Source organism: Antennarius striatus, chromosome 1 (assembly GCF_040054535.1).
Source record: "Antennarius striatus isolate MH-2024 chromosome 1, ASM4005453v1, whole genome shotgun sequence".
NCBI classification, from domain to species: Eukaryota; Metazoa; Chordata; class Actinopteri; order Lophiiformes; family Antennariidae; genus Antennarius; species Antennarius striatus.
This window is the reverse complement of record NC_090776.1, coordinates 1,621,192-1,647,791: the sequence shown is the minus strand read 5'-3', so window position 1 is coordinate 1,647,791 and position 26,600 is coordinate 1,621,192. Positions and strand designations below refer to the sequence as shown.

Genomic DNA, 26,600 nt, shown 5'->3' with positions numbered 1-26,600 from the left:
CCGGTATGATTTACCAACCCCCCCACCACACACACACACACACACACACACACACACACACACACGATGCCTCCCGTTTCTCACCTCGCGTGACCTCACCCCCGCCTCCCGTTGAGCCTGGTTCACTTTCAGATGATTCGGATTAAAACCGATTCAAGTGATTCCTGACGGTCGTCCAGCAAGCTCAGAGCCCCGCCCACTCCCCCTGGCAAGACTGTGATTGGCTGACGTCAACCGTCAAACAGGCGGCTTCTTAAAAAAAAGCCTTGATTTGATTTGATTTGTCAACTTTGCTCAGTGTCTCGTTCCGTTTGTCCAGGATGTCCGCAAAAGTCTGACTTCCTGTCTCTCCAGACGTCCTTATTGACGTCTTCTGTTGGGTTTGACGGCGGACCGGGTGTCTTCACCCTATACCTGATTTCTGATTTGGTGCAACACCAAATGAACCCTATCCTGGGATAGGCACCAGCAACCCTCGTGACCCACGAAAACGGAAGAAGCGAATAAACCAACCCAACCACAACGACCAAGACTGTCCTCAGACAACCAGGAAGCAGGAAATCTGTCTCTCCTCTGGTCTCACATCCAACTGGAGTCGATGAATTACTGCTGATTCCATTGGCGGATCGTCTGCGGACAGAGATCCTGGCTCGCGTTTTATCAGAAGACTCAACTGAGATTAAAAATATGAAGCTGGTGAAAAACTTCCAGACCTGATTTCAAAGAGACGTTCGTTTCCTGGTTGGAGCGTTTCAGAAGGACACATCTGTGGAGGCGTCGATCCCATTGTTCCCAACAAACAGACGTAAATCCCATTTAGGAAAAGAAAGTTAAAGTTAAACCGGTCTCACCAGGAGGTTCTTTTCAACTCGTAGCGTCTTTACAAGCAAATCTTCTCCCAGTTTGGAATAAAAGATAAATCTCACTTCAATCGAGCCGCGGTGCTTCAGATCCAGGATGGAAAAAAAGACTTTTGGTTCGCTAACGGCTGAGGGTTCCTGCTATAAATATACCGATTAATTTATAACATTTATCTGTAAACTGAGCCGCCAAGGAATCTTGGATGAAGATCCTGCGTCTCATTTTCTTCCACAACATTGAGGATGTAAGTTCATGAAATTCAAACTTCCAAATAAAATAAGAAACATCTCGAGTTTGATCTTAAATCCCTCAATACAAAACGAGAGGATTAATTCAACACAAACTCAAACTGTCCACTACCTCCTGTGAGCTGTTGTTTGGACGGTTTCGGTTGTAAACGTTGTTGAGTAAACGACTGAAACCAGACGCGGCGTACGATGGATGATGATGAGAGTGACGCGTAAACAGTTTGTCCGCAGCCGTTTCCTGTTGAAGGCCCGACAAGCGATTGATGACTGATTGAGACTGACCGGCGAGTCTGACTCCATCAGGACTCGGACTCCGGCTTAAACTGAGTCACAGCGCCGCCTGCTGCCGAGTATGGTGAAGTACTGACGTGGAGAAAAAAATGCAGAAAGGAAGCTCCATGATTATCTTTCATTCATTTTCTTTACTGCTTTTCCGTGTGCGTGGGTCACGGAGGTTGCTGGAGGGTATTTACGGGGATGGGGTGGAGACATGTTCCAGAAACGCTGCCAGCACATCACAGTCCATGATTATAATTCCGCTTGTCCCTTCATTTGTACGACCATTACACTGGGAAACATACCGATGTATGTTTGTACAGGTATGTACGTATATATTTAAAAAGATCAAACTTTTTAAATATATACGTACATACCTGTACGTATATATTGTTACAATTGTCACACGTCACTTTTACTGTTTTGTTCACACTCCTTGTGCTTTGATCAACGGTTCTTTGTTACATCATTCAGCCCAGGCATTGATCTACGGTTCTTTGTTACCTGTATACCCACTAACTTACTTACTTAGCGTGGGACGAGGAGACTTAGCAGGCACCGGAAATTCACTCAGGTAACTTATTTTGACCAGATGGACAAGATACAGGCACGGTGTTTGGCTCGTAACCATGGGAATGGGTTAAAGATGCAGCAGCCAGAGCTACATTGTTTAGCTAACTACCACCTTGTGTTATTTGCGAGTTAGCAAGCAAACTGTAATATTGGTTCTGGCCATCATTTAGATGTTGACCTATCTCACTCCACCATACAAGGAGAGTCTCTGGGAAATGAAGGTCAGCAAACCTGTGAGGAAGGTGAAGATGGGTTTTGGCAGAGCTACTGGACCATCAGGAGAGGAGATACAGATGGGGTGTCCAACTTAGAGCCTAGTCCTTCTGTCACAAACAGAAAACACCAGGGGTCTTATTATGACAGCTCATCAGGATCCGTTAGCACCACCAAGGACCCGGAAGACGCAAGACCTTGTTCCTTTTTGAAGACGAGTAAATATGACAACATGAATGCAAAGAGTTATGAGATAAGACGATAAGTCAATATAGATAAACAAACTGTTCGTCACCTCGTAATATACTATTAAAAATTATTAAGAATTTAGTTCATCATATATCAATCAATCAATCAAGCAATCAATCAATCAATTAATCAACTTTTGGTTCTAGAACATTTAATCATGCAAACAGATATTTCAAAGTGCTTTTACAAAAGCTAGTACAATTGGGCCAAAGTAACTCAGTCCACTAAGTCTTGGGCTGGGGACCGGAGTGTGGCCTGTTCAGGATCCATGTCGGGCAAAGTTTAAACTGTCACTGGAGGTAACAATTTACCTCCCAAGCACTGCCAATGTGCCCTTGAGCAAAGTGTCACCCCCTTTATAAGGTTATCATTGGGGTGCACTGCGAAGGATCTCCGGGCTCCGGGCAGGACCCAGACTGTAGGGTGGACATCTGCCTTGACCAGTTGGGTGGAAAAGAAATAACAAAGAAAGAGCAAAGACAGGAAGTCACCCAATGAAGGACAAGGACGTGGACTCTTGGCACCATGACAAACACACAGCTGCAAAAACCAAATCAAGTCCAGAATGATCCCACTCTGACAGGGGGAGATCAGTGTGACAGTCAAGGCAAGGGGTCTAATAACCTCTGTAAAGGTACATGAAGGACTTGGCAAACCAGTTGGTTTTCTTTTTCTCCAGCTGTCTCGATAAAGCCTCGACAATCTTGTCATAAGTCATTGAATTCTCTGTCTTGAGGCTCATGGCCAGCGTATCTTTGCTGCCAAACTTGTGAACCAAGGCTTTGTGAACAGCTTTGGAAATCTTCTTGACGCGGCGACCATTTAACTTCATGATGTTCAACCCTTGGATTTTGAGGAAGAGCATTGATATCAATGGGACAGCAATGTTCTTCATATTTTCATCTGAAAGGTATGTCCCCTTAAAAATCTGGTGCAAAGCTGCAATCACAACCCAATGGCACAGCCATTCCAGGTCTTCAAGTGATGTTGCTGGTGGAGTATCATATGTTTGCTCAGCAACATCTTCTTGAAGCAATGTCGCTGGTGGAGCATCTTCTTGAAGTAATGTGGCTGGTGGAGCATCACTTGTTAGCTCAACAGCTTCTTCTTCTCGAAGTGATGTTGATAGCTGCAAATTACTTGTACCTATGTCGTCTTCATAGACCACCGACTGTTTTCTGGAAGGTGGTTGTTTAACCATTGTAGGTGAGAAGACTTTGGGTGATGTTACTGGTGGACCACCGCTTCTTTGTTCAGTAGCTAGCTCATCAGTGGTAAAAGCTGCTTTGTCAGAAGTTGCCGAGGTGTCACCTTCTGTGACAGTGGGGGCATCTCGTTGATCAAGAAGAGAGACAGATGCTTTTTTAATCTTCTTCAATGTTTGACTCGCAACGTCCTTCTTCCTCTGCTGTTGCTCATGTTGCAAGTTGAGCCAGTTACACATCATCTTAGTGAACACGTCAACTTGGACATCGATCTGCTTCTTGAAGTTCTGCTGTCTTTCATCATGTGGTAGATGATGGTACACCATACCAGCCAGCTGCTCTTTGACAATTTCCTGTGGATTGCTAATTTCATCAGCAACTTTTGTGTAGAGATTATCCTTTCTGCCACCAGTCCCGTCTTCCTCTTTTGGGATCAAGCTCTTGACCACATATTCTACCTTTTCGAATAAAGGGGACAGTGGTTTTTGGACTTCAAATGAAGTGGAGCCATACTGTTTTCTATTTTTTGCCACAATTGTAAGGATTGACTCCTTAACATAGGAGTGGACCAAAAAGGCCTTGAGTTTGGTCCCCACTTTTCCCCAAAAGCTTTTTTTATCCTTAGATTTAAGCTTTTTGTTGGCTGAGGATTTGGCTCCTTGGCATTGCTCTTCTTCCATGAGCGTGACAATCTCTGTCGCTATTTTCTCAGTGTTTAGGGAGGGGATTGATTCAATACGTCTCAGCTCCTCTGCTGGTATTTCATCTTCAGCGGTCTCACAGACATCTTTTGCAGCTTCATCCAATATTGATTTAATGGCCTGGATGACCACCAAGGAGGTGTTGCTCAGGGTAGATCCCATTCCTGTATCCATGTCGACCTGAGTAACAGGTGTCTCACATGACAGAAGGTTCCCATCATTTTGGACCTCTGCGCTTTTCCCATGAGTCGGTTTATCCTTTGTAGGGGAAATACCTTTGCGAATATTGTTTGCAAATTTCTTCAAGACTTTAGTGAAAAGCTTGACTGTTTGCTTCTGGACTTTGGATGGCTCGGTTCTTGAAAGCAGCCCAGGACTCTTGCAGATTGCACTATGTCCTCCAGGGTTGCTGCTTAAGTCTAAGTTCACAATGTCGGCAACCTCTTTGGCAACGAGAAGCGTAATCTTCTTTGTGCTCTCGTGACTGGCCACCTCTGGAATACCCACTGCTTCTGCAATGGCCACTGGAATGGTTTCCTCCATCATTTCTTGAACTTGTTCCTCGGTGACAGTGCTGGTCAATGATCCTTTAGACACACGGGATGTTCTTGGTGACACATAACAAGTTCCACTTTTCTGACACACGTCTGTTATGTCCTGAATGACTGCCTGATAAACGTTGTATGACAATACTTGAGTTATTTCCATGAACATAGTGACGAGGACATTTTGAGTTTCCTCATCAATCATCCCTGATTGTAGACTGTCCCATTGTGGCCTTGTGATCTTTTTCAGGAACCTCCGGATCAGTGTTCTGAGAAACTCAGTCATGGATTCTGCAGGTGCAGGATCCATCTCTGTCATCTCTAGAGACCCTGTCATTGCAGTGCTAGCTTGCTTGTCCAGACATTACTTGTACATCTTCACGCAAGTCTAAATATAGTTTTGATAGTTATGAATATACTCTACTTCAAAGTGAGAAACATTAAAAGGCTCCGTAGATCAAAAGAAAGTCAATATCCTCCTCAACTACATGACAGAAGTTACATCAAAGACATGGTCCTCTCAGAATTAGCCCCCCTAGAATTAGCGTAGCAAAGTCTTTTAGTTCAACTTCACGTAATTACATTATGGCTACTCTTACTACACAGCTACGCAGTGGAATAGTCTGTAGAAGAAATAAAAATTTTAACTTTTGGGGCCCCAATTCTACTCAGGGGTTAACTATTAATTTATCAATTCATCTATTGACAGACACCTTCTGCCTGTTTGCAAATCTGTAATTTGATTGAGAAATGACAACAAAAACAATCAAAATAACAAAATATTATCATTATTCTCCAGTAATCTCTCGTTTGTTCGCATTTCAAGATGCACGGCTTCACTACATCGCAGATCGTCAAATTTAATACTATTTGTAATACCGCCTCCAGCCACCAGATGTCTTTATTACACAATAGATGAGATGAGTGTAGTATTAGCAGCAAATTCTGATTCTGCAACATCAGTGCTCATGAGGCAGTGAGGTCCCTGAATGCATCACCACTTCAGTAAACCTCCATGACAGCAGACTCTTAGTTTTTAGTCTCTGCTGGATGCTGCATGTTTAGTTCTTATCCACGCTACCGTTGTGTGTTTGTGTGGAACTTCTTGTCTCGTCCTGCTTCTGAAAACATAATGGAACGTGAAACATGCTGACCTGTCCGAGCTGCCCTTGAAGGCACCACGCTGAGGTGTTAAAATCACCTCCTCCTGCACCCTGAGCGCTCGCCTGCTGTACTGGAGCATGCACCCAGATGGATTTTTAAACCGATCTCGGGTCAGCTGTGACTCCCACATGTGATGCTGCCGTGTGATGGGACGACCGCTGGAGCAGGATGGGCAACAAGCAGACAACCTTCACCGAGGAGCAGCTTGAGGCGTATCAGGTGTGTCACGCTGAAACGGCGTTATCCCGTCGGGGTAAGAGCCCGAGCAGATCTCTGGATGTTCTCCAGAGGTCTTTCGTCTTTATATCAGAACACACGAGGTGTGTTCTCTGTAGAAAACACTAGAACAGGCTGGATGCTGATTGGCTGAGCTCCAACATCCCTCAGCATCCAGCTGCTGTCTGACTGATGCTGCTGTGAAAGTAGATCCTCCCTGAGGAGCTGCTCACCATGACTCTGTTTGTTTGCAGGACTGCACCTTCTTCACCAGGAAAGAGGTTCTGAGGTGAGTCCGACCCAAAGAGCAGAGATTTACCACAGAAGAAGAACCCTGTGGTCTACGTGTGACAGACTTCAGGTGTGTTTGTCCTCTCAGGCTTCACGGCAGGTTTCGTGAGTTGGCTCCACATTTGGTGCCCCTGGACTACACCAACAACCCCGAGGTCAGGGTTCCTCTGGTGCTCATCACCGCCATGCCGGAGCTGAAGGTAACGCCACGTGTCCCCGGTGCTCACCTGTCATCAGCCCGGACAGGGATCACATGGTTCCCCTGAAGAGGCGGAGTCAGTTCTTAGGTTACATCACGAGTTCTCAGGATGACGTTTGTCTCGACACAGCGAATCATGAAGCAGTGACGTCGGTGTTGGTTGATCAGTGAGCCAATCAGTGGCAGGGGACATGCACTGTTAGCATGTTAGCTTCATGCTAGAATCTCTGTTGTATGACCTACAAACATGAACATGTGTGCTGGAGGTGAGACAATGTCATCGTGGTGCGTTTGGAGCTGTAGGAAATAACAGCAGCAGTTAACTCTCTCTCTGTGCAGTTAGTATACCACGTGTAATTGGTGTACTCACGTAGTATATACTATGTGTAGTTAGTTTAGTATATACTATGTGTAGTTAGGGTAGCATATACTATGTGTAGTTAGTGTGGTACATACTGTGTACTTAGTGTAGTATATAATATGTGTAGTTAGTGTAGCATATACTATGTGTACTTAGTGTAGTATATACTATGTGTACTTAGTGTAGTATATACTATGTGTACTTAGTGTAGTGTATATACAGTACTGTGGGTAGTTAGTGTAGTACATACTATGTGTAGTTAATTTAGTATACACTATGTGTAGTTAGTGTAGTATATACTGTGTGTAGTTAGTGTAGTATATTCTATGAGTACTTAGTGTAGTATATACCATGTGTAGTTAGTGTGGTATATGCTATATGTACTTTGTGTAGTATATACCGTGTGTAGTTAGTGTAGTATATACCGTGTGTAGTTAGTGTGGTATATACTATGTGTACTTAGTGTAGTATATACTATGTGTACTTAGTGTAGTATATTATATAGTTATATCTCATATTTACTCTTTTATATTCCTTTATTCTTTGTTTGAACCTGACAGTGTATACTATGTGTAGTTAGTGTAGTACAGTAATCTCTTGCGTATTCGCGCATCCACACATGTAACTTCACTTCATTCTGGATTTTTAGTAGGTAGTCACATGATACCGTATGCGAAATTCTATTGGCTGATGGCATCCAGAAGTACACTACATTCCTTGAGTCTCGGAACGCATCGAGACTCACAGAACGCGGGTACTACACATGACAAAAGTACTTTTAACAGTCTGTCAGAGTGTGGGAAAAGGTATTACAGATAGAAGCTGGTTTAATATCAGTATGGGGGGGTTCATCAACGTTTAAATTACCATAAATAATAGCATAGTTTGTTGCTCTATCGCGGAATTCGTTATTAGCGTGTGGTTCCTGGAACGCATTAACCGCGAGTAACGAGGGCGCACTGTACCTACTAAAAATCCGCGAAGTAGTGAAAACGTACATCTAAAAGCGTGAATATGCGAGGGATTACCGTAGACTACGTGTTTACTGAGGTCCTACTTTACATGAACATGAACAAGGTTTAGGAAAACGTCCTTTTCTGTTCCATTATTGGCTGACAGTTCGTCTCGCTTCTTTAACACGAAGAGTTGTCAAATTGGTGACTGATTTGCTGCTAGCATGTTGCTAGCCAGTCGGTGATTCCTGTCAGAACTTTTTGTTGTCGTTGTGATGAAGTTTGAACAGTTTGTGTCCTGACAGGACAACCCGTTCAGGGACCGGATCGTTGAGACCTTCTCTGAGGACGGACAGGGAAACCTGAGCTTCAGCGACTTCGTAGATTTGTTTTCAGCTCTCTGTGAGACATCGCCCAGAGAGCTGAAGACCATCTACGCCTTCAAGATATACGGTGAGAAACACCATGAGCGTACTAGCTAGCTTACCCTAGCAAAATGGCAAGTTAACTCATTAACATTACCTTAAATATTTCTTAGTGGAGGCCTCAAAGATTCTTCTCCGATGGTTCTGGTCCAGATTTTAACAGGGACAACTTCATCTGTAAGGACGACCTGAGGAGGACTCTGAACAAACTGACCAAAGGAGAGCTGACGCCTGAGGAGGTCACGCTGGTGTGCAACAAAGCCATCGAGGAGGCCGACCTCGACGGGGACGACAAGCTCTCGTTTGCCGACTTCGAGAACATGATCTCCAAAGCCCCCGACTTCCTGAGGTACAGGTGTCGTTAGCGATCTTTTCCTCAACAGAGAGCTAAATCTCATCGTGTGTTTCTTCTGCAGTAACTTTCACGTTCGGATATGAGGCCGGAGAGAACGGATCCCGTTTCCCGATTCGGATGTCATCTGAAATCTCAGAACTAAGGAGCAGATTTTTCTGCCAAAACTTGTTTTATCTTCACACGAAACCCCACAGACGAGAACACAAGCTGACTCCGACCGGTTCTGTTGGATCTTCTAACCGTCTGTGGTCAGGATTGTCTTTCTGATGTCATGATTTGTCACCAAAGTGTAGTGTATTTGTAAAACGCGTTAGTTTTGGCAGGAAACACCGTCCTGCTCGACTCAGTGCCTGTCCTTTGTACCGCCAGTGAAGTAGCAGAACCTCATAGGAAGTCCGGTCTGGGCTTCACGAAGAATATCAGACCCAAAACCATCCATGCACAAATCTCCAACCGGTTTGAGAACGGAATGTTGAACCAAGACTGGGCTAATTTCCTACCATCAGAGCTTCTTTGTAGCCGCCGTGAAGACAGAGGACACAAGAACAGGGCTTTCTTTGGACTTCAGTGCTTTGCAGAACCGCCTCCTGGATTCTGTTCAAAACACACTTTTAAAGGGCAAAGCAGTGAAGAGCTATGCAAATATTTGTTCATGATGTGCGTATCGTAGACCCGTCCTAGCTGTGGTCGATTTCTATACGTGTGGTGTGGAACGTTCTGGTGCATAATGACAATCATAGTGAGCTGTAGTTTAAGGGCTGTCCTTCGTCTCACCTTTGACAAACTTGATAGAACAGCGTTCACTCTGGCTAAAGACAAATAAAAGAGTTTTCTCTTGATCAACGCTTCTTTAACTTTTGCCTTTGTCCATCTTTAAGTTACAGATGATCAAACATTCCGATTTATATTCATATTTAGAAGGACTTTTTTCTACCGCCTTGCTCAGCCTTTGCGAGGCTAACATGAGTAATGGTAAAGTGGTACGTTCCCGCAGAACAGGAAGTCTGCAGTCGGTTGCAGCGGATGTATTTTGCAATCATTGGGTTGGCGATGACTCCTCCGCCTCTTCATCATCATCATCATCATCGTCATCATCATCACCAGCTGATCCATTGACAGTCCTCTTGAACGCCCTCGTCCTGCAGCAGCAGAGGTTGTTCAGCTCGGGTGGAGACTCTGCAGCACCGACCAGACATCTGTCCTCATCGGTGTGACCAGTCAGCTGTGACCACCAACGCATCAGGCTACATCAGCTGGACGCCACAACCTGCTGCTGGGCCTGGTGTCAGCGTTACTGGACATGCTGGTCCCTTTTGGACCTGTTGACCCCTAATAGGACCAATCAGGAAGCTGTGTTCCAAAAAGCAGAAAAGTGAATAACCTCTGGACAACAGAGGTACTTAGTACCTTTACCGTTTACACCGCCAATTACCTAGCCCAGCCTAGCCTAGCCTAGCCCTACCCCACAAGCCCAGAGGTAGGCTTCAACCTATGAATAGGTAGTCCTGTCAGACCCAAGACAAAGCCACTGACTTTTGATCTACCCTCATTTGATCGTGCATAGCTTCTTGCCTCATAAGACTTCTTGCATGAAGGACGGCACCAGGAGAGAAAACAAAGGAGATTAAATGTATGACCAAGGGAGAGTAAATCAAATTTCAGTCTGGCTTTGACCTACCTGTGTAGTTTAAAAGCCCTAATAGGGTTAGGATTAGGTTTATGACATAACAAACGTCATAGACCTTACTGACGTAACCTTAACCCTAGTGGGGAGCGTGTAGATTACACGGGTAGGTCAAGGCCTTGATCTACTCTCCTTTGATTGTACAAACTGTATGATTGGCCATACAGTTTACTCTGTTTACTCTACTTGTGCTTTGATCTGCTGTTCTTAGTTATGTCATAAACCTAAAGCTAACCCTTACGCTAACCCTAATGCTAGCGGGGAGGGGGGGCTTTTAAACTAGACAGGTAGGTCAAAGCCAGACTGAAATTTGTCCTGCTCTCCCTTGGTCATACATTTAATCTCCTTTGTTTACTCTCCTTGTGCTATCCTTCATGCATGAAGTTTTATGAGGCAAGAAGCTAATGCTAACTAACATTTAGGAAGGGATTATTCTGGCTGCCCCAGTGTGCCTACCAAAAAAACCCTGTAAAACTGGGATTTTATTTCAGATGTTGTCTTTGAATGTTTTGTCTGCTAATCCAGAATAAAGGCCATTACACTAATCTAGTCTGGGGGAAATGAAGGTGTGGATAAAGGCTTTCAGACCCCAGGTCTGCTTCAGGCAGATCGATCTCTGAACGCCTGCAGGACTGTGACCCTGAACGCATCGATGGATCCTCAGTTTGGGTTAATCTGATTTCAGGTGTTGTTTATAAAAAGACATACAGGAAACCTGAGTGGATTATTCTCCTGCAGATTTTTATGTCCCTGATGGAGTGGTGTTGTGAGGCGGAGAGATCTGTGGTACATATAGTAGAGAGCGTCACAAATCTATTTTAGGATTACAAACAATTCAATTTTACTAGCGATTTTATATATTTGTGGTTTGCAGACATTGAAGTAAAATGATGTAAACTTCATTTTTTTTGTTTTTCTGCGTATTTTTTGGAAAACTGATGTATAATTTGAGATTCATTCATTCATTCATTCATTTTCTGCCGCTTCATCCGCCGTAGCGGGTCACGGGGAGCTGGAGCCTATGTCAGCTGGCATAGGGCGTGAGGCGGGGGACACTCCGGGCACGACGCCAGTGCACCGCAGAGCCACACAGAGACACAACCATGCACACACACACACACACACACACACACACACACACACACACACACACACACACACACACACACACACACACACACACACACACACACACACACACACGATCCTACGGGCAATTTGGAACCGGCCAATCAACCTGAGAGATAATCAAGGATATAATGTAATAAAAAATATAATATAATCTATAATATAAGAATATAATCAAGACCGACGTGACTTGAAAGAACGGAAGCCGAGTTATATCTGTATTGTCTCTTGTTTTAGCTCAGAGTGGACTGTCGTGTTTATCAGAGGATCTCAGATTCTAAACATCAGGACTCCTTTTCAAGAAAACTAGAGATTCTCCATGTGGTTGAGAGTGAGCCCTCCTGTGTGTAAAAGGATCTTTGATTCATTGACCGCTCCCTGGGGGAGATGAACTGTATTTCGCTCAGAGTGAGACCTCCTTCCTACCTCCTCTCTAAGGGATCTCAGAGTGAGTTTCCGGTAGCGATGGCAGGCAGCGTGTGGAGGTCACTGGTGAGTTTCACTGATCGATAAAGTGATTAGAAACGCTTCAGACGTGTCGAACTGTCTGAAGCTCATTTCTATGTTTGATCTCAGGTGTTTCTCTAACGTTTCCCGCTCCTGTCGCTCCTCCGAACGGCTTTAAAAGTCAACTTTAACCCGTTAGCATGTTAGCTAAGTGAGCGTTGTCCTTCAACGCGCGGCTACCAGAGCTAACCGGGGGTCGTCCCGGCTTCTCACCCGGACGGTCACGATCGATTGTCGGTTCCACCGCCGTGACACCTGCCGCCGGTACTGGTGGAGTCCGGTCCGACCGGTTTAAACAGCGGTAGAAGCTAACAGTTAGCATCGAGGCTACCTGATGAACAGAGCTGTGATTAAAATAAAATAATTATAATAATATTATTTTATTATTATTATTATTGTTATTATTAATAATAAAATGAATAATAAGTAAAATTTAAATTAATAATTAAATTAAAAGATATGGAGGAATCACTATTTTAACACAGTTAAAAAATTTTTTTAAAAAGCTGAAAAAACAGATCAAAGATGCAGCAGAACTATCAGTTATTGATGTATGATTATTGATCGCTGATTGTATTTAGCTTTTTTTTTGTTCGAACCGGTTGCTGGTCTGTTGACCTCAGTGACCTTTGTGTCATGTCTTCCAGTTTTCTCAGGTGGCGGCGAGGAGACCCTCGCTGTCGTCAGCTTCCTTTTCCAGAGGGGTGAGCGCGCACACACACGCACGCACACACACACACACACACCTCGTCTTGTTGCCGTGGTGTTGATGAAGCCCCGCCCCACAGATGCAGACCGTCACGCTGATTCCCGGCGACGGCATTGGACCGGAGATCTCCACGGCCGTCATGAAGATCTTCGAGGCGGCTAAAGTGGGTGTGGTCAGACGTAAGGCCAGAGTAATCGATCCCCGCCTCTCTAAACTTTAATGTCCGCCCTCAGGCTCCGGTCACGTGGGAGGAGAGGAACGTCACGGCCATCAAAGGACCGGGGGGGCGGTGGATGATCCCCCCCGACGCCAAAGACTCGATGGACAAGAGCAAGATCGGCCTCAAAGGTGCGTGGGCGTCGCCTGGCGGGGTGGTTTACGCCCGATTGGTTCTCTAATCCGATCCGTCTCTCCCCACCAGGACCGCTGAAGACGCCCATCGCCGCCGGACACCCCTCCATGAACCTGCTGCTCAGGAAGACCTTTGACCTCTATGCTAACGTGCGGCCGTGCGTTTCCATCGAGGGCTACAAGACGCCGTACACCGACGTGGACCTGGTGACCATCAGGGAGAACACGGAGGGCGAGTACAGTGGCATCGAGCACGTGGTGGGTGGGGCTACGCTAGCGCCGCGGTAACGGGTTAGCTACAGCAGCATCGAAGCTAAGCTAACGTCACAGGATCCTCAGGATGTTTCGTTTGTTCTCAGTCTCTTCTGTAGCCGAATCAGCTCGCTAACTAGCTAGCATGTTAGCTCCATAAGTGTGATGTCAGCTAGCAGCTAGCTAGCGCATCATCCAGCAACAGAATCACATGACACCAGTTTAGCGTCTTTGCTACGTGGTGGTTGATCTGCTCCCTGATTGGACGATCAGGAGCTTCACCACAACCTGCTGCTTTACGTGAGCCGCTAACTCCTGCTAGCCGCTACGCGCAGTGATCGGCCAATCGTCTCATGATGATGTCATCAGACCATCAGACAACAGAGAACCTGGACTGGTTCTACTGGTTACATTGGTCATCCTGATTCTACTGGCTTTAGTCGTTTTACTGGTTGTACTGGTTCCACAGATAGATAGATAGATAGATAGATACTTTATTAATCCCAGGTTCTACTGGTTCCACCAGTTCTGCTGTTTTCGACTGGTGCCACTGGTTTTACTGGTTTTAGTCGTTTTACTGGTTCCACTGGTTCTACTTTTAGTCACTTTAATGGTTTTACTGGTTCTACCGGTTCCACTTTTAGTCATTTTAACTGTTTTACTGGTTCCACTGGTTCCACTTTTAGTCATTTTAATGGTTTTACTGGTTCTACCGGTTCCACTTTTAGTCATTTTAATGGTTTTACTGGTTCTACCGGTTCCACTTTTAGTCATTTTAATGGTTTTACTGGTTCTACCGGTTCCACTTTTAGTCATTTTAATGGTTTTACTGGTTCTACCGGTTCCACTTTTAGTCATTTTAACTGTTTTACTGGTCCCACTGGTTCCACTTTTAGTCATTTTAATGGTTTTACTGGTTCCACTGGTTCCACTCTGACCTCTTCTGGTCTCAGATCGTGGACGGCGTTGTCCAGAGCATCAAGCTGATCACTGAAGACGCCAGCAGACGCATCGCCGAGTACGCCTTCGAGTACGCCAGGAACAACCAGAGGAGCAGCGTGACGGCGGTGCACAAGGCCAACATCATGTGAGTGGGAGGGGGCGTGGCCAATAGATCATTGGTAGATCACCGATAAATAATCAGTAAATAACTGGTGAATCAACGTTAGGTAATAAATAATTGTTAATAACTATTTAATAACTGGTAAATAACCGCTAAAATCACCTTAAATAACGTTAAATAATGGTTAATAACTGTTTAATAACTGGTAAATAACCAATAAGTAACCATTAAATCCCCTTCAATAACTTCTAAATAATGCTTAAAGAACCATTAAATATACAGTAAATAACTGTTAAATAACGTCAAACTGAACATCTTGGAGGCGGAGCTGCTTTAAGGTGTTTTGAACCCGCACCTGTCTGTCTGTCTGTCTCTCTGTCTGTCTCTCTGTCTGACTGTCTGTCTGACTGTCTGTCTGACTGTCTCTCTGACTGTCTGTCTCTCTCTGTCTGACTGTCTCTCTGACTGTCTGTCTCTCTCTGTCTGACTGTCTCTCTGACTGTCTCTCTGTCTGACTGTCTCTGACTGTCTGTCTGACTGTCTCTCTGACTGTCTGTCTGTCTCTCTGTCTGTCTGTCTGTCTCTCTGACTGTCTCTCTGACTGTCTGACTGTCTGTCTGTCTCTGACTGTCTCTCTGACTGACTGTCTGTCTGTCTCTATGTCTGTCTCTGACTGTCTCTCTGACTGTCTCTCTGACTGTCTGACTGTCTGTCTGACTGTCTCTCTGACTGTCTGACTGTCTGTCTGTCTCTCTGTCTGACTGTCTGACTGTCTCTCTGACTGTCTGTCTGTCTCTCTGACTGTCTGTCTCTCTGACTGTCTGTCTCTCTGACTGTCTGACTGTCTGACTGTCTCTCTGACTGTCTCTCTGACTGTCTGACTGTCTGTCTGTCTCTCTGTCTGTCTCTCTGACTGTCTCTCTGACTGTCTGACTGTCTGTCTGACTGTCTCTCTGACTGTCTCTCTGACTGTCTGACTGTCTGTCTGTCTCTCTGTCTGACTGACTGTCTCTCTGACTGTCTGTCTGTCTCTCTGACTGTCTGTCTGACTGTCTCTCTGTCTGACTGTCTCTCTGACTGTCTGTCTCTCTGACTGTCTGTCTGTCTCTCTGTCTGTCTGTCTCTCTGACTGTCTGTCTGACTGTCTCTCTGTCTGACTGTCTCTCTGACTGTCTGTCTCTCTGACTGTCTGTCTGTCTCTCTGTCTGACTGTCTCTCTGACTGTCTGTCTCTCTGTCTGACTGTCTCTCTGACTGTCTGTCTGTCTGTCTCTCTGTCTGACTGTCTCTCTGACTGTCTGTCTCTCCAGGCGGATGTCAGACGGTCTGTTCCTCAGGAAGTGTCGTGAGGTGGCTGAGAGCTACAAGGACATCAAGTTCACTGAGATGTACCTGGACACCGTCTGCCTCAACGTAGGTCCACCAGAACCAGAACTGGACCACTGAAGCTAGCGGCGCTAGGCTAACGAGGCCGCTAACGCTAACACGCATGTGATCGACACGACGTTCCTCTGGGTTCTGTGGGCGGTTCTGACGGTTCTGGTGTTCTGGTCTTTCAGATGGTTCAGGACCCGACCCAGTTCGACGTGCTGGTGATGCCCAACCTGTACGGAGACATCCTCAGGTCAGCTGCTTCTGCTGGTGTGGACACCCACCCGGTTCCTGACCCTTGACCCTGTTCCTGACCCAGTTAATGACCCTTGATCACGTTCCCGACCCTTGACCTTGTTCCTGACTCTTGACCCGGTTCCTGACCCCGTTACTGACCCTTGACCCAGTTCTTGACCCATTTCCTGACCCTTGACCCTGTTCCTGACCCTTGACCCATTTCCTGACCCTTGACCCTGTTCCTGACCCTTGACCCAGTTCCTGACCCATGACCCAGTTCCTGACCCTTGACCCAGTTCTTGACCCATTTCCTGACCCTTGACCCATTTCCTGACCCTTGACCCTGTTCCTGACCCTTGACCCATTTCCTGACCCTTGACCCTGTTCCTGACCCTTGACCCAGTTCCTGACCCATGACCCAGTTCCTGACCCAGATCTCAACCTGTTTCCTGACCCTTGACCCGGTCCTGACCCGGTTCTTTCCGTTCCAGCGATCTGTGCGCCGGTCTGATCGGCGGACTCGGCGTCACCCCCAGCGGGAACATCGGCGCCAACGGAGTGGCCATATTCGAATCGGTTGGTGCCTCGACTCGCTCGATTCAATGTAAGCCGGGTCGGACCAGTCACCTGACGGCTGTTTTCTCCGCCCCCAGGTCCACGGCACCGCCCCCGACATCGCCGGCATGGACCTGGCCAACCCCACGGCGCTGCTGCTGAGCGCCGTCATGATGCTGCGTCACATGGGTCTCCACGACCACGGAAACAAGATCCAGGCCGCCTGCTTCGACACCATCCGCGACAAGAAGGTGAGGCTGGGGGGGGGCGTTTCCATGACGACCGGTTTGTTTTGATTCATCCTGAGATTAATGGAGCAGAAAATCACATGATCGTCTTTTAGGAAATCCTATCCAGAATTTTTTTTTTTTTTCGGGTCGGAAAATCTGAAAAAATTTAAAATCTAAAAAGTCAGGTTCATGCTAACACCAGTTAGCATGACCCTACATAAAAAAAAATATTTATACAAATATAATTTGTGAAAATTACTTTAAAATGGTGTCTTTTGAGTTACAGGTGGAAAAAGTTTTTAAACGTAAATCAAACATTTTACAAAAGAAAAATCAAAACTGGTTTGAACTTATGATGTCACTTCCTGTTTGTGGTGTCACTGACAGGAAGTGCTTTGCATTTTGGCACAAAATTAGTGTGACGGGTGGAATGTGAAATTAATGAACACAGATAAATCACAATATTTAACCAAACAGGTCATTTTAATTGAATTCACACATTTCCTGTTAAAGAGTGTTAAAGTATTTCTAACCATTAGAACAATAAATGTGTAGATTAAATTGATAATTTAAGTTTTATATTACGCGAATGACAAAAATGCTCAGAGTGGATATGAAAAATGAATGTTTTACACAAAAAGTTAGAAATATGTTAATTGTATATTTAATAGTTATTATATTTGATATTTTAATATATTTTTATATTTTAATATTTTTAAAATTTGATATTTAACATTTATCAATATTTAATATTTTAATATATTTAATTTTATATTTTAATATTTTTAATATGTGATATTTAATATTTTTGTTTAATATTTGATGACATTTGACCTCCTAATAACAAGTAAACTCGAATTAAAGGGTTCAAAACTGGAAATATCACAGACCCAAACTGGTCTCCTGATGACATCACCACATAATGAAGGGGGGGTATCAAACGGATGTTGGTGTTGCCATGGTAACATGTTTTGTGTGTGTCTCAGGTGCTGACGAAGGACCTAGGAGGAAACTCCAAGTGTTCACAGTTCACAGCTGAGATCTGCCGCCGCATCCAGGATCTGGACTGAAGGAGTGTGTGTGTGTGTGTGTGTGTGTCTGAGGAGGGGGGGGGCGCTTCTGCTGCAGTTACCTGATTGGTTAACGTGATGAAACATTCAGCTTAAACATGTGTTGGGATGTTGGGAGTGTTTTCACCGCCCATCATGTTATTGATCAGATTATCAGCTCTTTGCTTCATCAAGACGGTTTTGGATGTTTTCTAATTTTTTAATCTACTTTCAGTGAACGCTGGATTTATTTATTATTTCTCGCTGCCTTTAATTTCAGAGATATCCAGAGGAATAAAGGAAAGGAGAACGTGTGTGTGTGTGTGTGTGTGTGTCGTCTGTCCAACACCCACAAACACAGTAGAACCTAAAGTCACGGAACTCAAACCTTTAAAATAATTCTGGTGCTGGTGGGAGGGGCTTAGTTCTACAGGTGGAGCCTCCAACAGCTGCTCTGAGCGGACAGACACGCCCCAAACCAGCTGTTTTCAAGAAGGAAAATTTTTACGGTTGTATTTTAGGATTCCTTCTGATAGATTATAATTTTAACGTAAAATAACAACAAACTCGATTAAACGCGTTAAAACGCTGCGGGTGGAACTAAATTAACTATGAGGCTCGACCCCCAGCGGAATGTTGCCCTTTGCATGACGTCACGTGGCCACGCCCCTCATTTCCTGGTTGTTTCAAGCTGAAGAAACGAACTAGAGGGAAAGCGTCGTCACCTTCAAAATAAAAGCTCACGACGCCAATATGGTAAAAAACGGTCATATTCATAAAAAGTTTAGTTTTCTACTAAACAAAAGTATTAAACATTAATGTCACAAAATTATACTGTGATTTTTTTCTTTAATACACTGTTATAATCCCGGAAGGGAAGTTAAGAACGCACACTAGTTTTTTTTTGTTAGTTAATCAAATCACATGCATGCATATTAGTGTACTTTAAATGACAATCTGGAGATAAATCACAGTTCAAACTAATAAACAAATGAATGAAGACGGATAAGAAAACATTTAAATATTAGAATTAATCAACAAAAACTACAAAACTGAAGTAAAACATTAAACAACCTTTTTAGCCCACGCAGGGTTTTTTTTTTTAAATTAAAAAATGGTCAGCGTTTAATTTTTACTTTTATTCTGAAAAGCTACTACAGGATGTTGACCTGTTGCATTCTGGGTAACTTGTCGGAGCGTTTCCTGCCGCCTGTCGGTACTGTGTCCAGTTGAACCAGAGTTCCCAGTGAACGCAGGGCTGTCGGCGGGTCGCAGGAGGCGTGAAGGCGGCCTGAGGTTCCGTTAAACTACCGGAAGCACCGGGGAGGACCACCGGAAATGGCGAAGACGTACGACTACCTGTTCAAGCTGCTGCTGATCGGTGACAGCGGCGTCGGTAAAACCTGCCTCCTGTTCCGGTTCAGCGAGGACGCGTTCAACACCACCTTCATCTCCACCATCGGTGAGTGTCCGCCGGGGTAGCGGCACCTCCCGGCGCCTCCGCCCGCTGGGACGAGCGGCCAGCGCCCGGGAGCCGCCGGAGGCTAATGCTAGCTGTAAGCTAACAGCGGCTAACCGGAAAAGTGAAAGCTTGATGAGGGAGGGGGGTGTGGGGGCTTCATAACTTATCAGTTATTGATTATCAGTTATCAGCAACAAAAAAACGATTTAACCCTTTAGTTCCGTTTGAGTGACTTTAATTTTTTTTGTTGAACTTCATGACCTTTGACTCCTGTCAAAATAAAACACAAGTACATCCGTCTTTTTTTCTCTAAAAATAAAATAATTTGATCAGTGGTAAGCCCCGCCCCTATTTGGGGTCACGTGGCTTCAAATTTGAACACAGAAACATGATTTAAAGGTTAAACACCGTCTCCGGGCGGATTAGCCGGTGCTGGTGTGAGTGGGCGTGTATAAAAGAATGGTGACATCATCAGTAGAGTGATGACATCACTAGAGTGGTGACATCATCATTAAACGCTGCTAGCGATGCTAACCGGGAAGCTAACAGACGGACACTTCCTGTTGAGGGGGGAGCAACAGGACCTCAGACCAATGGTCATATGACTAACTTCATCCAATCGTTTTCTAATCGCCATCAGCAGCTTGAGGATGCTGATGGCGATTAGAAAACGATTAGAAAAGTTTGACGACTTTCGTTCTTCAGTGTCACACACACACACACACACACACACACACACTCTCACACTCTTTTGTTTCCGGTGCATCAGTGTGTCGCTCTTCTGTTTCTGATGGAAACAGGAAGTGGGAAGTGTCTTCTGTCTACACTGTATGTGTGTGTGTGTGTGTGTGTGTGTGTGTGTGTGTGTGTGTGTGTGTGTGTGTGTGTGTGTCCACCTGTGTGACCTGATGACAGGAAGCCCTTCGCTGCCAGTCTCTGCTGGTTTCCACCAGTGGAACTCTAAGAATGCTAAGTGAGCTCCCACAATCCTTTGCTGCCGCGTCCAGACAGGGGACGCTCTGTGCCCGTGCCAGCGGCGGCGTGGGGGTCAGCTGACCTCTGACAGGGCGTCACGCCTCCCCCGAACAGGAAGTGGAGGAGGAAAGCGAGCCGTCCGCCTTCTTGGAAACACATTTTCTCTCTCCTGCGACAGGAAGTGAACCCTCGTTATAAATATCTCTGACTTCCTGTTCGCCGCCCGGGGAAACGCCCAGTCAGCTGACGGAGAGCAAGGCCTCATGGGATCTCACCGCTGCTCACGGTGTGACCTGTGACCTCTGACCTCTGAGGTGGCGTCTGACGGGTCATTCTTGTGTTTCAGGAATCGACTTTAAAATCAGGACGATCGAACTCGATGGCAAGAAGATCAAACTCCAGATCTGGTGAGTTCCACCGATCGATTACCGATCAATCGATTACCGATCAGTAATCGATTGCCGATCGATATTAGAGCTGGTTTGTGTGGGGGAGGGTTCACTCCGCCTGACGGCGTCGATGCTTCCTGCAGGGACACGGCCGGTCAGGAGCGGTTCAGGACGATCACGACAGCCTATTACAGAGGAGCAATGGTAAGCCCCGCCCCCCGATTACTGCTCTGCTATTGGACAGTTCCAATGTCAGTGAGACGGGAAGTGGACACCTGATCGGTGTCATCAGGTAACACCAGGTGCGAGGTTGTGAAGCTGTAGACCAGTTAACATGTCTGTTGCCATGACGACAGGGTTTCACAGACATAAAAACAACAAAATGAAAGCATCAAATTCATTAGAATAAAGATGAGTTAGCTTTTAGTCACCGTAGCAACGTTAGCATTGCTCCAGCAGTACTGATGTTAGCATGTTGCTAACATCAGCTGGATGAAGTTCCCGTTGGTGTTTCAGGAAGTAAATTACTGAGTGGTTCATCGGTTTTCAGAGCAGTCACGTGACCTCGACTCGCTAATGGCAAACAGGAGGGTGTGGCTTCATCAGCTTGACCTTTTGACCTCACGTCAGGCGTTCACTTCCTGTCTGGTGCGTTTCAGGGCATCATGCTGGTTTACGACATCACCAACGAGAAATCCTTCGACAACATCAGGAACTGGATACGCAACATCGAGGAGGTAGGCCACGCCCCCTCTGACATCACACCGCATCATCAGCACGTAAAAGGGGGAGGAGTTAGGAGCGCTCTAGCTTGTTTTTGTCTGTTTAAGTCGCAACCAGGAATGGATGGGGTTTGGGCGGTTTCTGCTCTGTGCCGCCACCTGGTGGCCGAATGTGTTACAGCAACAAAATGTTGGATTCTCTGATGTCGGATGATTTGCGTTGGATTAACTCTGCGTTTGTGTGTTTTCAGCACGCGTCGTCCGACGTGGAGAGGATGGTTCTGGGAAATAAATGCGACATGAACGACAAGAGACAAGTGTCCAGAGAGCGAGGAGAGAAGGTGCGAGCACCGACTTCCTGTCGGTACACGAAGTCGTGTGTTTTTACTGATCCAGATGAATTCTGGGTAAAAAACGTCTTAAACGTCTCCTTGTCCTCCAGCTGGCCATCGATTACGGGATCAAGTTCTTAGAAACCAGCGCCAAGTCCAGCATCAACGTGGAGGAGGTGAGCGACCGCCGCCGCCGCCACCCGGCACCACGTTCGGAGTGACCCCCGTGAGTTGACTTGATGTTTGTTTTTCACCCGCAGGCCTTTTTCACACTGGGCAGAGACATCATGAGCAGACTGAACAGGAAAATGGTGAGTTTGTTACAGTAAAATCAATAATCAATAACAGATCACTTCCTGATCGGGTTTAATCAGTTCTGATTTGTTCATCTCTGCAGAACGACAGCAACCCCCCGGGAGGAGGCGGTCCCGTAAAGATCACGGAGTCCCGCCCCAAAAAGAGCTTCTTCAGGTGTTCGCTGCTGTAGGCGGAGCCTCTTCCTCTTCCTCCTCCTCTTCCTCCTCCTGCTGGGGGACGACAGGAAACACACCTGTGGAAACGAGGAAAACGTCTCCGCACCGAATCGGTTTCAGGAAATGTTTTCTGTCAGAGCTTCTTCCTTACTTCCTGCACGGCCTCCTCTTCCTCTTCCTCCACTTCCTCTTCCTGCTCGTCTTCGTCCTGCGCTTCCTCCACCGTCCGTTCCTCCTCATCCTCCTCTTCAGCTCAGCTCATCGGACGCTTTTTATAGAAGGAAACCGAAGCGATGATGATGATGATGATGATGAAGAGGAGATTTTGTCGTGTTTTTTTTAAAAACTTTTTTTTATCGTTTTGACCAAAGCTGTTCTGGAGAGGCGCGACGTCTCACTCTGTTACGTTTGTTTGAGCTCGTTTAACGGCTGCGGCGGAGTTCTGTTACAAAGAATAAAAACGAGATAAAAGAAGGATCAATAGTTACGATTATATTTATAACAAAGAAATAAAAAGCGTTTTAATCGAGATCAATTAACTCAAAAGTCTTAAAAACACAGGAGCGCATCAGCTGATAAAAGTTAAAGACGACTGTCGATCAGATTTGACCTCCGGTTGATTTAATAAATCGATATTAAATCAATAAGTCGTAAAATTATCCAGTTGATGCCCCTCATAAAAAAACTGTATATAATAAAACATAAAACTTAAATGTTTGTAAAATCTGCCACAGAGCCTTAACGGAGCTTCGGAGATTCAATCTCTGCTTCCAATCGATCAATTGATCGGTTTATTAGCTTTTGTTTTGCTCCAGAACTTTTTTTTTTTTTCAAGCCGCTGCACTTTTTTGTCCTTCTTCCATCCGTTTGTCGTCGGTTCAAATGTCCTCTGCGGTTCTGAGTCGGTTGAAACAAACCAAACCAGAGGCGGAGCTTAGCTGGGAGGAAGTCATTCTGATTGGTTGTTGTCAGGTGGCACTCAGAAGGTTCCCGTCGTTTTTCGTGGATCACTTTCACACCTGGAATAATCAGTCATCTGACAGCCGGGGGCGTGGAATCGCTGTGACATCATGACTCGTGGTTTCTGACTGCTGCCACCTGCTGGTCTGGAGGGTTACTGACCGTCTCTTTCACCTCATCTCCTTCAGTTCTTCTCTGTTCAGAAAACAACAGTATTAATTCAGATTCAGCCGCACTTTAAAGTCTGACATGAAGTTTCAACCCTCTGAGGTCTCCTTACATTTATATTCATGATAACGACAGCGGAACATTAGAATAAAATAGCAGATAAATGTCGAATCTTGAAGATGAAATGAAAAGATGTGAGGAACGTGATGAAGACGCGGCGTCGACCTCAGAGGGTTGGAGGACACACAGATTCCTAACGGAGCTTTGTTGACATTATCTTTAAAGAAAAATAAAAAGACTGAACCGTTGAACAGAACCTTCGGCCCGCGAGGCGTTCAAGGATCAGCTGCTATTTTGGTTGTTCTTTAATGCTTTTCTATATTTTGTATTTTATTTCCTTAACAGAAATGACATGTTGACTTTTGTTTTTAACATTTCAGAGGCGTTTTTTATCAAACTGTTTGAAGTCTTATTTTTGTATGAACCAGTTCTTTTCAACCTGTGACTGTTTTAATCATTTAATACATTAAAAACTTATTAAAATGAGTTTGAGTTCAGTTTTATTTCAGAGCCAGAGGAACGTAACACGATTCAATCATTAAGTCAGATTGGTCCTTATTAATAAACAATCGTCCAATTTTAATCAAACAAGTTTTTAAACCCCGATTATTTCACATGACAAAGTTTTATTGGGTAGAGGTGGGGTACAGCTGACTCCCCTAAGATATACACACAATATATATTGCATGTACAGTATATATATAGTATGTTCAGGCTTAGGGTTACGTCAATTTTTTGCCCGACACGGGTCTTAAACCGCTGACCCTCCGGTCCCTGAGCCTTAAACCCTATCCCTAATCTTTAACCCTAACCCCACCCTTACCCTAAATTAATCCTTACCCTAACCCAACCTCTAACCCTAAGCCTCAACTCACCCTATTCCTAAAGCCTAACCCTACACTAACCCTAAACCAAACCTTACCCTGAACCTAAACTAACCTTAACCCTAGAGCAAACTCAAATCCTAAACTTTACCCTAACCCAAACCTAACCCTGACCCTAACCCAACCCTAACTCTGACCCTAACCCAACCCTAACTCTGACCCTAACCCAACCCTAATTCTAGCCTTAACCCTAACCCAACCCATCCTAACCCTAATCCAACCCTATCCCTACCCTAAAACTAAACTAGCCCTAACCCGAGAGCAAACCCTTACGTTAACCCTAAGCCTAACCTTAAACTTAACCATAACCCTGGCCCAATCTTAACCCTAACCCTAACCAAAGCCGTCCAAACCCAAACCTAACCCTGACCCTGGGGAGGCTATCCCATGCATACATGGCCTCCCCAAAATTCATAAAGAAGGAAGGAACCCCCCTCAGACCCATCGTCAGCAGCATCAACTCAGTCACGTACAACATTGCCAAGCATGTTGCTGCCATCTTGGCCCCACTAGTGGGTAACAACCCCTACCATACAGAGAAGTCTTTGTGGAAAAGGTGAGAGGACTGAGATTGGATACAGATGAGACCATGGTATCCCACGACGTCACCTCCCTGTTCATATGTGTCCCAACGGTAGAGGCAGTGAGACAACGGCTTTCACAGGACACCACCCTCAGCGACAGGACAGACCTCAACCCGACCAGATCTGACAACTTTTGGACCTCTGCCTCAGCACCACCTACTCCCAGTACAGAGGGAACTTCTATAGGCAGAAACACAGATGTGCCATGGGCTCGCCGGTGTCTCCTATCGTGGCCAATCTGTACATGGAAGAGGTGGAACACAAGGCCCTGACCTCGTACAACGGAACACCACCAAGCCATTGGTTCCGGTATGTAGACGACACATGGGTTAAGGTAAAAATCCACGAGGTGCAACCTTCCACCGAACACATCAGCTCGGTGGACAGCAACATCAAGTTCACCAGAGAGGATGTAAAGGACAACAGTTTGCCCTTTTTGGATTGTGAGGTCGGCATAAAAGATGACAGAAGTCTGTATGTTGGGGTATATAGGAAACCAACACACACGGACCAGTACCTGCTTTTTGACTCCCACCACCCACTGGAGCACAAGCTGGGCGTCATCAGGACCCTGCAAGACAGGGCTGATAAGCTACCAACCAGTGCCCAAGACCAGGTGAAACAACACCAACACCTGGAAGGGGTACTGAAAACCTGTGGAGATCCTGACTAGACCTTCGTGAAAGCCCACACAAGATCCAGAAAGGAGAACAACCCAGTGAGGATGGAAGAGAGCAAACAATGGTTTAGTGATCCGTTTGTGTCTGGAGTGTCTGAAAAGCTGAGGAGGATCTTTAACAAACACAAGGTTCCTGTGTATTTTAAGCCGGACAACACCCTCCGACAAAGACTGGTCCACCCAAAAGACCCCCCACCACAGAGTCAGAAGAGCAATCTGGTGTAAGCAGTTAAATTCAGCGATGAATGCTCAGATGTGTACATAGGGGAAACCAAACAACCACTACACAGACGCATGGCTCAACACAGAAGAGAACACATCAGGACAGGACTCAGCAGTCTGCCCCCCCTCAAGGAAGAGGGACACTCATTTCAGGACACAGATGTTCAGATCTTGGACAGGGAAGATAAATGGTTTGAGAGAGGAGTGAAAGAGGCCATCCACGTCAAAGTGGGGAAGCCATCTCTGAAAGATTGTCTCAGCAGATTGACCCAGGTGGTGGGTCTCATGCTAATGACCCTCATTAGCATACAAAGGTGTAACTCACATCTCAGCGACCCCCTTTGACACCCCTACCAACAATCGTTGAGGAGCCAGACGGGTGTCAACGATGGTCGATGTGTGAATAGCACTGACTACACCCCACAGGGTTAATAATCTGACCCCACCCCACAGGGTTAATAATCTGACCACACCCCACAGGGTTAATAATCTGGGACGTGATCAGCCACCCTCTGAACTGAAGAAGTCTCCTGGATGAGAGACGAAACGTCTTCAAGAACGTTCCTAACGTCCAGTGGATCGACTCGACAGCTGTTGGCTAAACCTGACCCTAAACAAACCCAAACTCTAAACCTAACCCCAACCCACCGACCGATCCTAACCCTACCCTAACTTTAACCAACCCCAACCCTAAACCTAACCTGACCTTAACTAGTCAAC

At 45.6% G+C, this 26,600-nt stretch overlaps 3 protein-coding genes and 1 pseudogene across 3 annotated transcripts; all 4 read left to right on the top strand.

The window, feature by feature from the left end:
• The first annotated feature begins 4,322 nt into the window (after positions 1–4,322).
• On the top strand, positions 4,323–9,646 carry LOC137603326 (calcium and integrin-binding family member 2-like). Its single transcript, XM_068326669.1, has 6 exons — positions 4,323–6,254; positions 6,506–6,540; positions 6,631–6,742; positions 8,361–8,508; positions 8,634–8,829; positions 8,897–9,646. The coding sequence occupies exons 1-6, from the start codon at positions 6,204–6,206 to the stop codon at positions 8,916–8,918; spliced, it is 564 nt and encodes a 187-aa protein (XP_068182770.1). The 5' UTR covers positions 4,323–6,203; the 3' UTR covers positions 8,919–9,646.
• A 2,398-nt stretch (positions 9,647–12,044) lies between these two features.
• LOC137613542 (isocitrate dehydrogenase [NAD] subunit alpha, mitochondrial) lies at positions 12,045–18,284 on the top strand. Its single transcript, XM_068342893.1, has 11 exons — positions 12,045–12,139; positions 12,802–12,858; positions 12,943–13,026; positions 13,097–13,211; positions 13,285–13,472; positions 14,420–14,553; positions 15,839–15,941; positions 16,088–16,152; positions 16,628–16,712; positions 16,790–16,942; positions 17,908–18,284. The coding sequence occupies exons 1-11, from the start codon at positions 12,113–12,115 to the stop codon at positions 17,989–17,991; spliced, it is 1,095 nt and encodes a 364-aa protein (XP_068198994.1). The 5' UTR covers positions 12,045–12,112; the 3' UTR covers positions 17,992–18,284.
• An 886-nt stretch (positions 18,285–19,170) lies between these two features.
• On the top strand, positions 19,171–23,997 carry LOC137613616 (ras-related protein Rab-8B). Its single transcript, XM_068343016.1, has 8 exons — positions 19,171–19,432; positions 20,754–20,814; positions 20,940–21,000; positions 21,456–21,533; positions 21,770–21,859; positions 21,961–22,026; positions 22,111–22,161; positions 22,248–23,997. The coding sequence occupies exons 1-8, from the start codon at positions 19,309–19,311 to the stop codon at positions 22,335–22,337; spliced, it is 621 nt and encodes a 206-aa protein (XP_068199117.1). The 5' UTR covers positions 19,171–19,308; the 3' UTR covers positions 22,338–23,997.
• LOC137595736 (uncharacterized) lies at positions 23,658–26,120 on the top strand (annotated as a pseudogene).
• Positions 26,121–26,600: the final 480 nt, after the last annotated feature.

What these genes read in the sequence shown, in the direction of transcription:
- LOC137603326 (XM_068326669.1), top strand. Translation starts at nt 6,204, where the DNA reads ATGGGCAACAAGCAGACAACCTTCACCGAGGAGCAGCTTGAGGCGTAT. An exon ending in AGCAGCTTGAGGCGTATCAG is followed by an intron (nt 6,255 to 6,505) that starts GTGTGTCACGCT and finishes GTTTGTTTGCAG; the next exon opens with GACTGCACCTTCTTCACCAG. An exon ending in AAAGCCCCCGACTTCCTGAG is followed by an intron (nt 8,830 to 8,896) that starts GTACAGGTGTCG and finishes TTTCTTCTGCAG; the next exon opens with TAACTTTCACGTTCGGATAT.
- LOC137613542 (XM_068342893.1), top strand. Translation starts at nt 12,113, where the DNA reads ATGGCAGGCAGCGTGTGGAGGTCACTG. An exon ending in ACAGTGGCATCGAGCACGTG is followed by an intron (nt 13,473 to 14,419) that starts GTGGGTGGGGCT and finishes TTCTGGTCTCAG; the next exon opens with ATCGTGGACGGCGTTGTCCA. An exon ending in GTGCACAAGGCCAACATCAT is followed by an intron (nt 14,554 to 15,838) that starts GTGAGTGGGAGG and finishes CTGTCTCTCCAG; the next exon opens with GCGGATGTCAGACGGTCTGT.
- LOC137613616 (XM_068343016.1), top strand. Translation starts at nt 19,309, where the DNA reads ATGGCGAAGACGTACGACTACCTGTTCAAGCTGCTGCTGATCGGTGAC. An exon ending in AAGATCAAACTCCAGATCTG is followed by an intron (nt 20,815 to 20,939) that starts GTGAGTTCCACC and finishes TGCTTCCTGCAG; the next exon opens with GGACACGGCCGGTCAGGAGC. An exon ending in CCAGAGAGCGAGGAGAGAAG is followed by an intron (nt 21,860 to 21,960) that starts GTGCGAGCACCG and finishes CTTGTCCTCCAG; the next exon opens with CTGGCCATCGATTACGGGAT.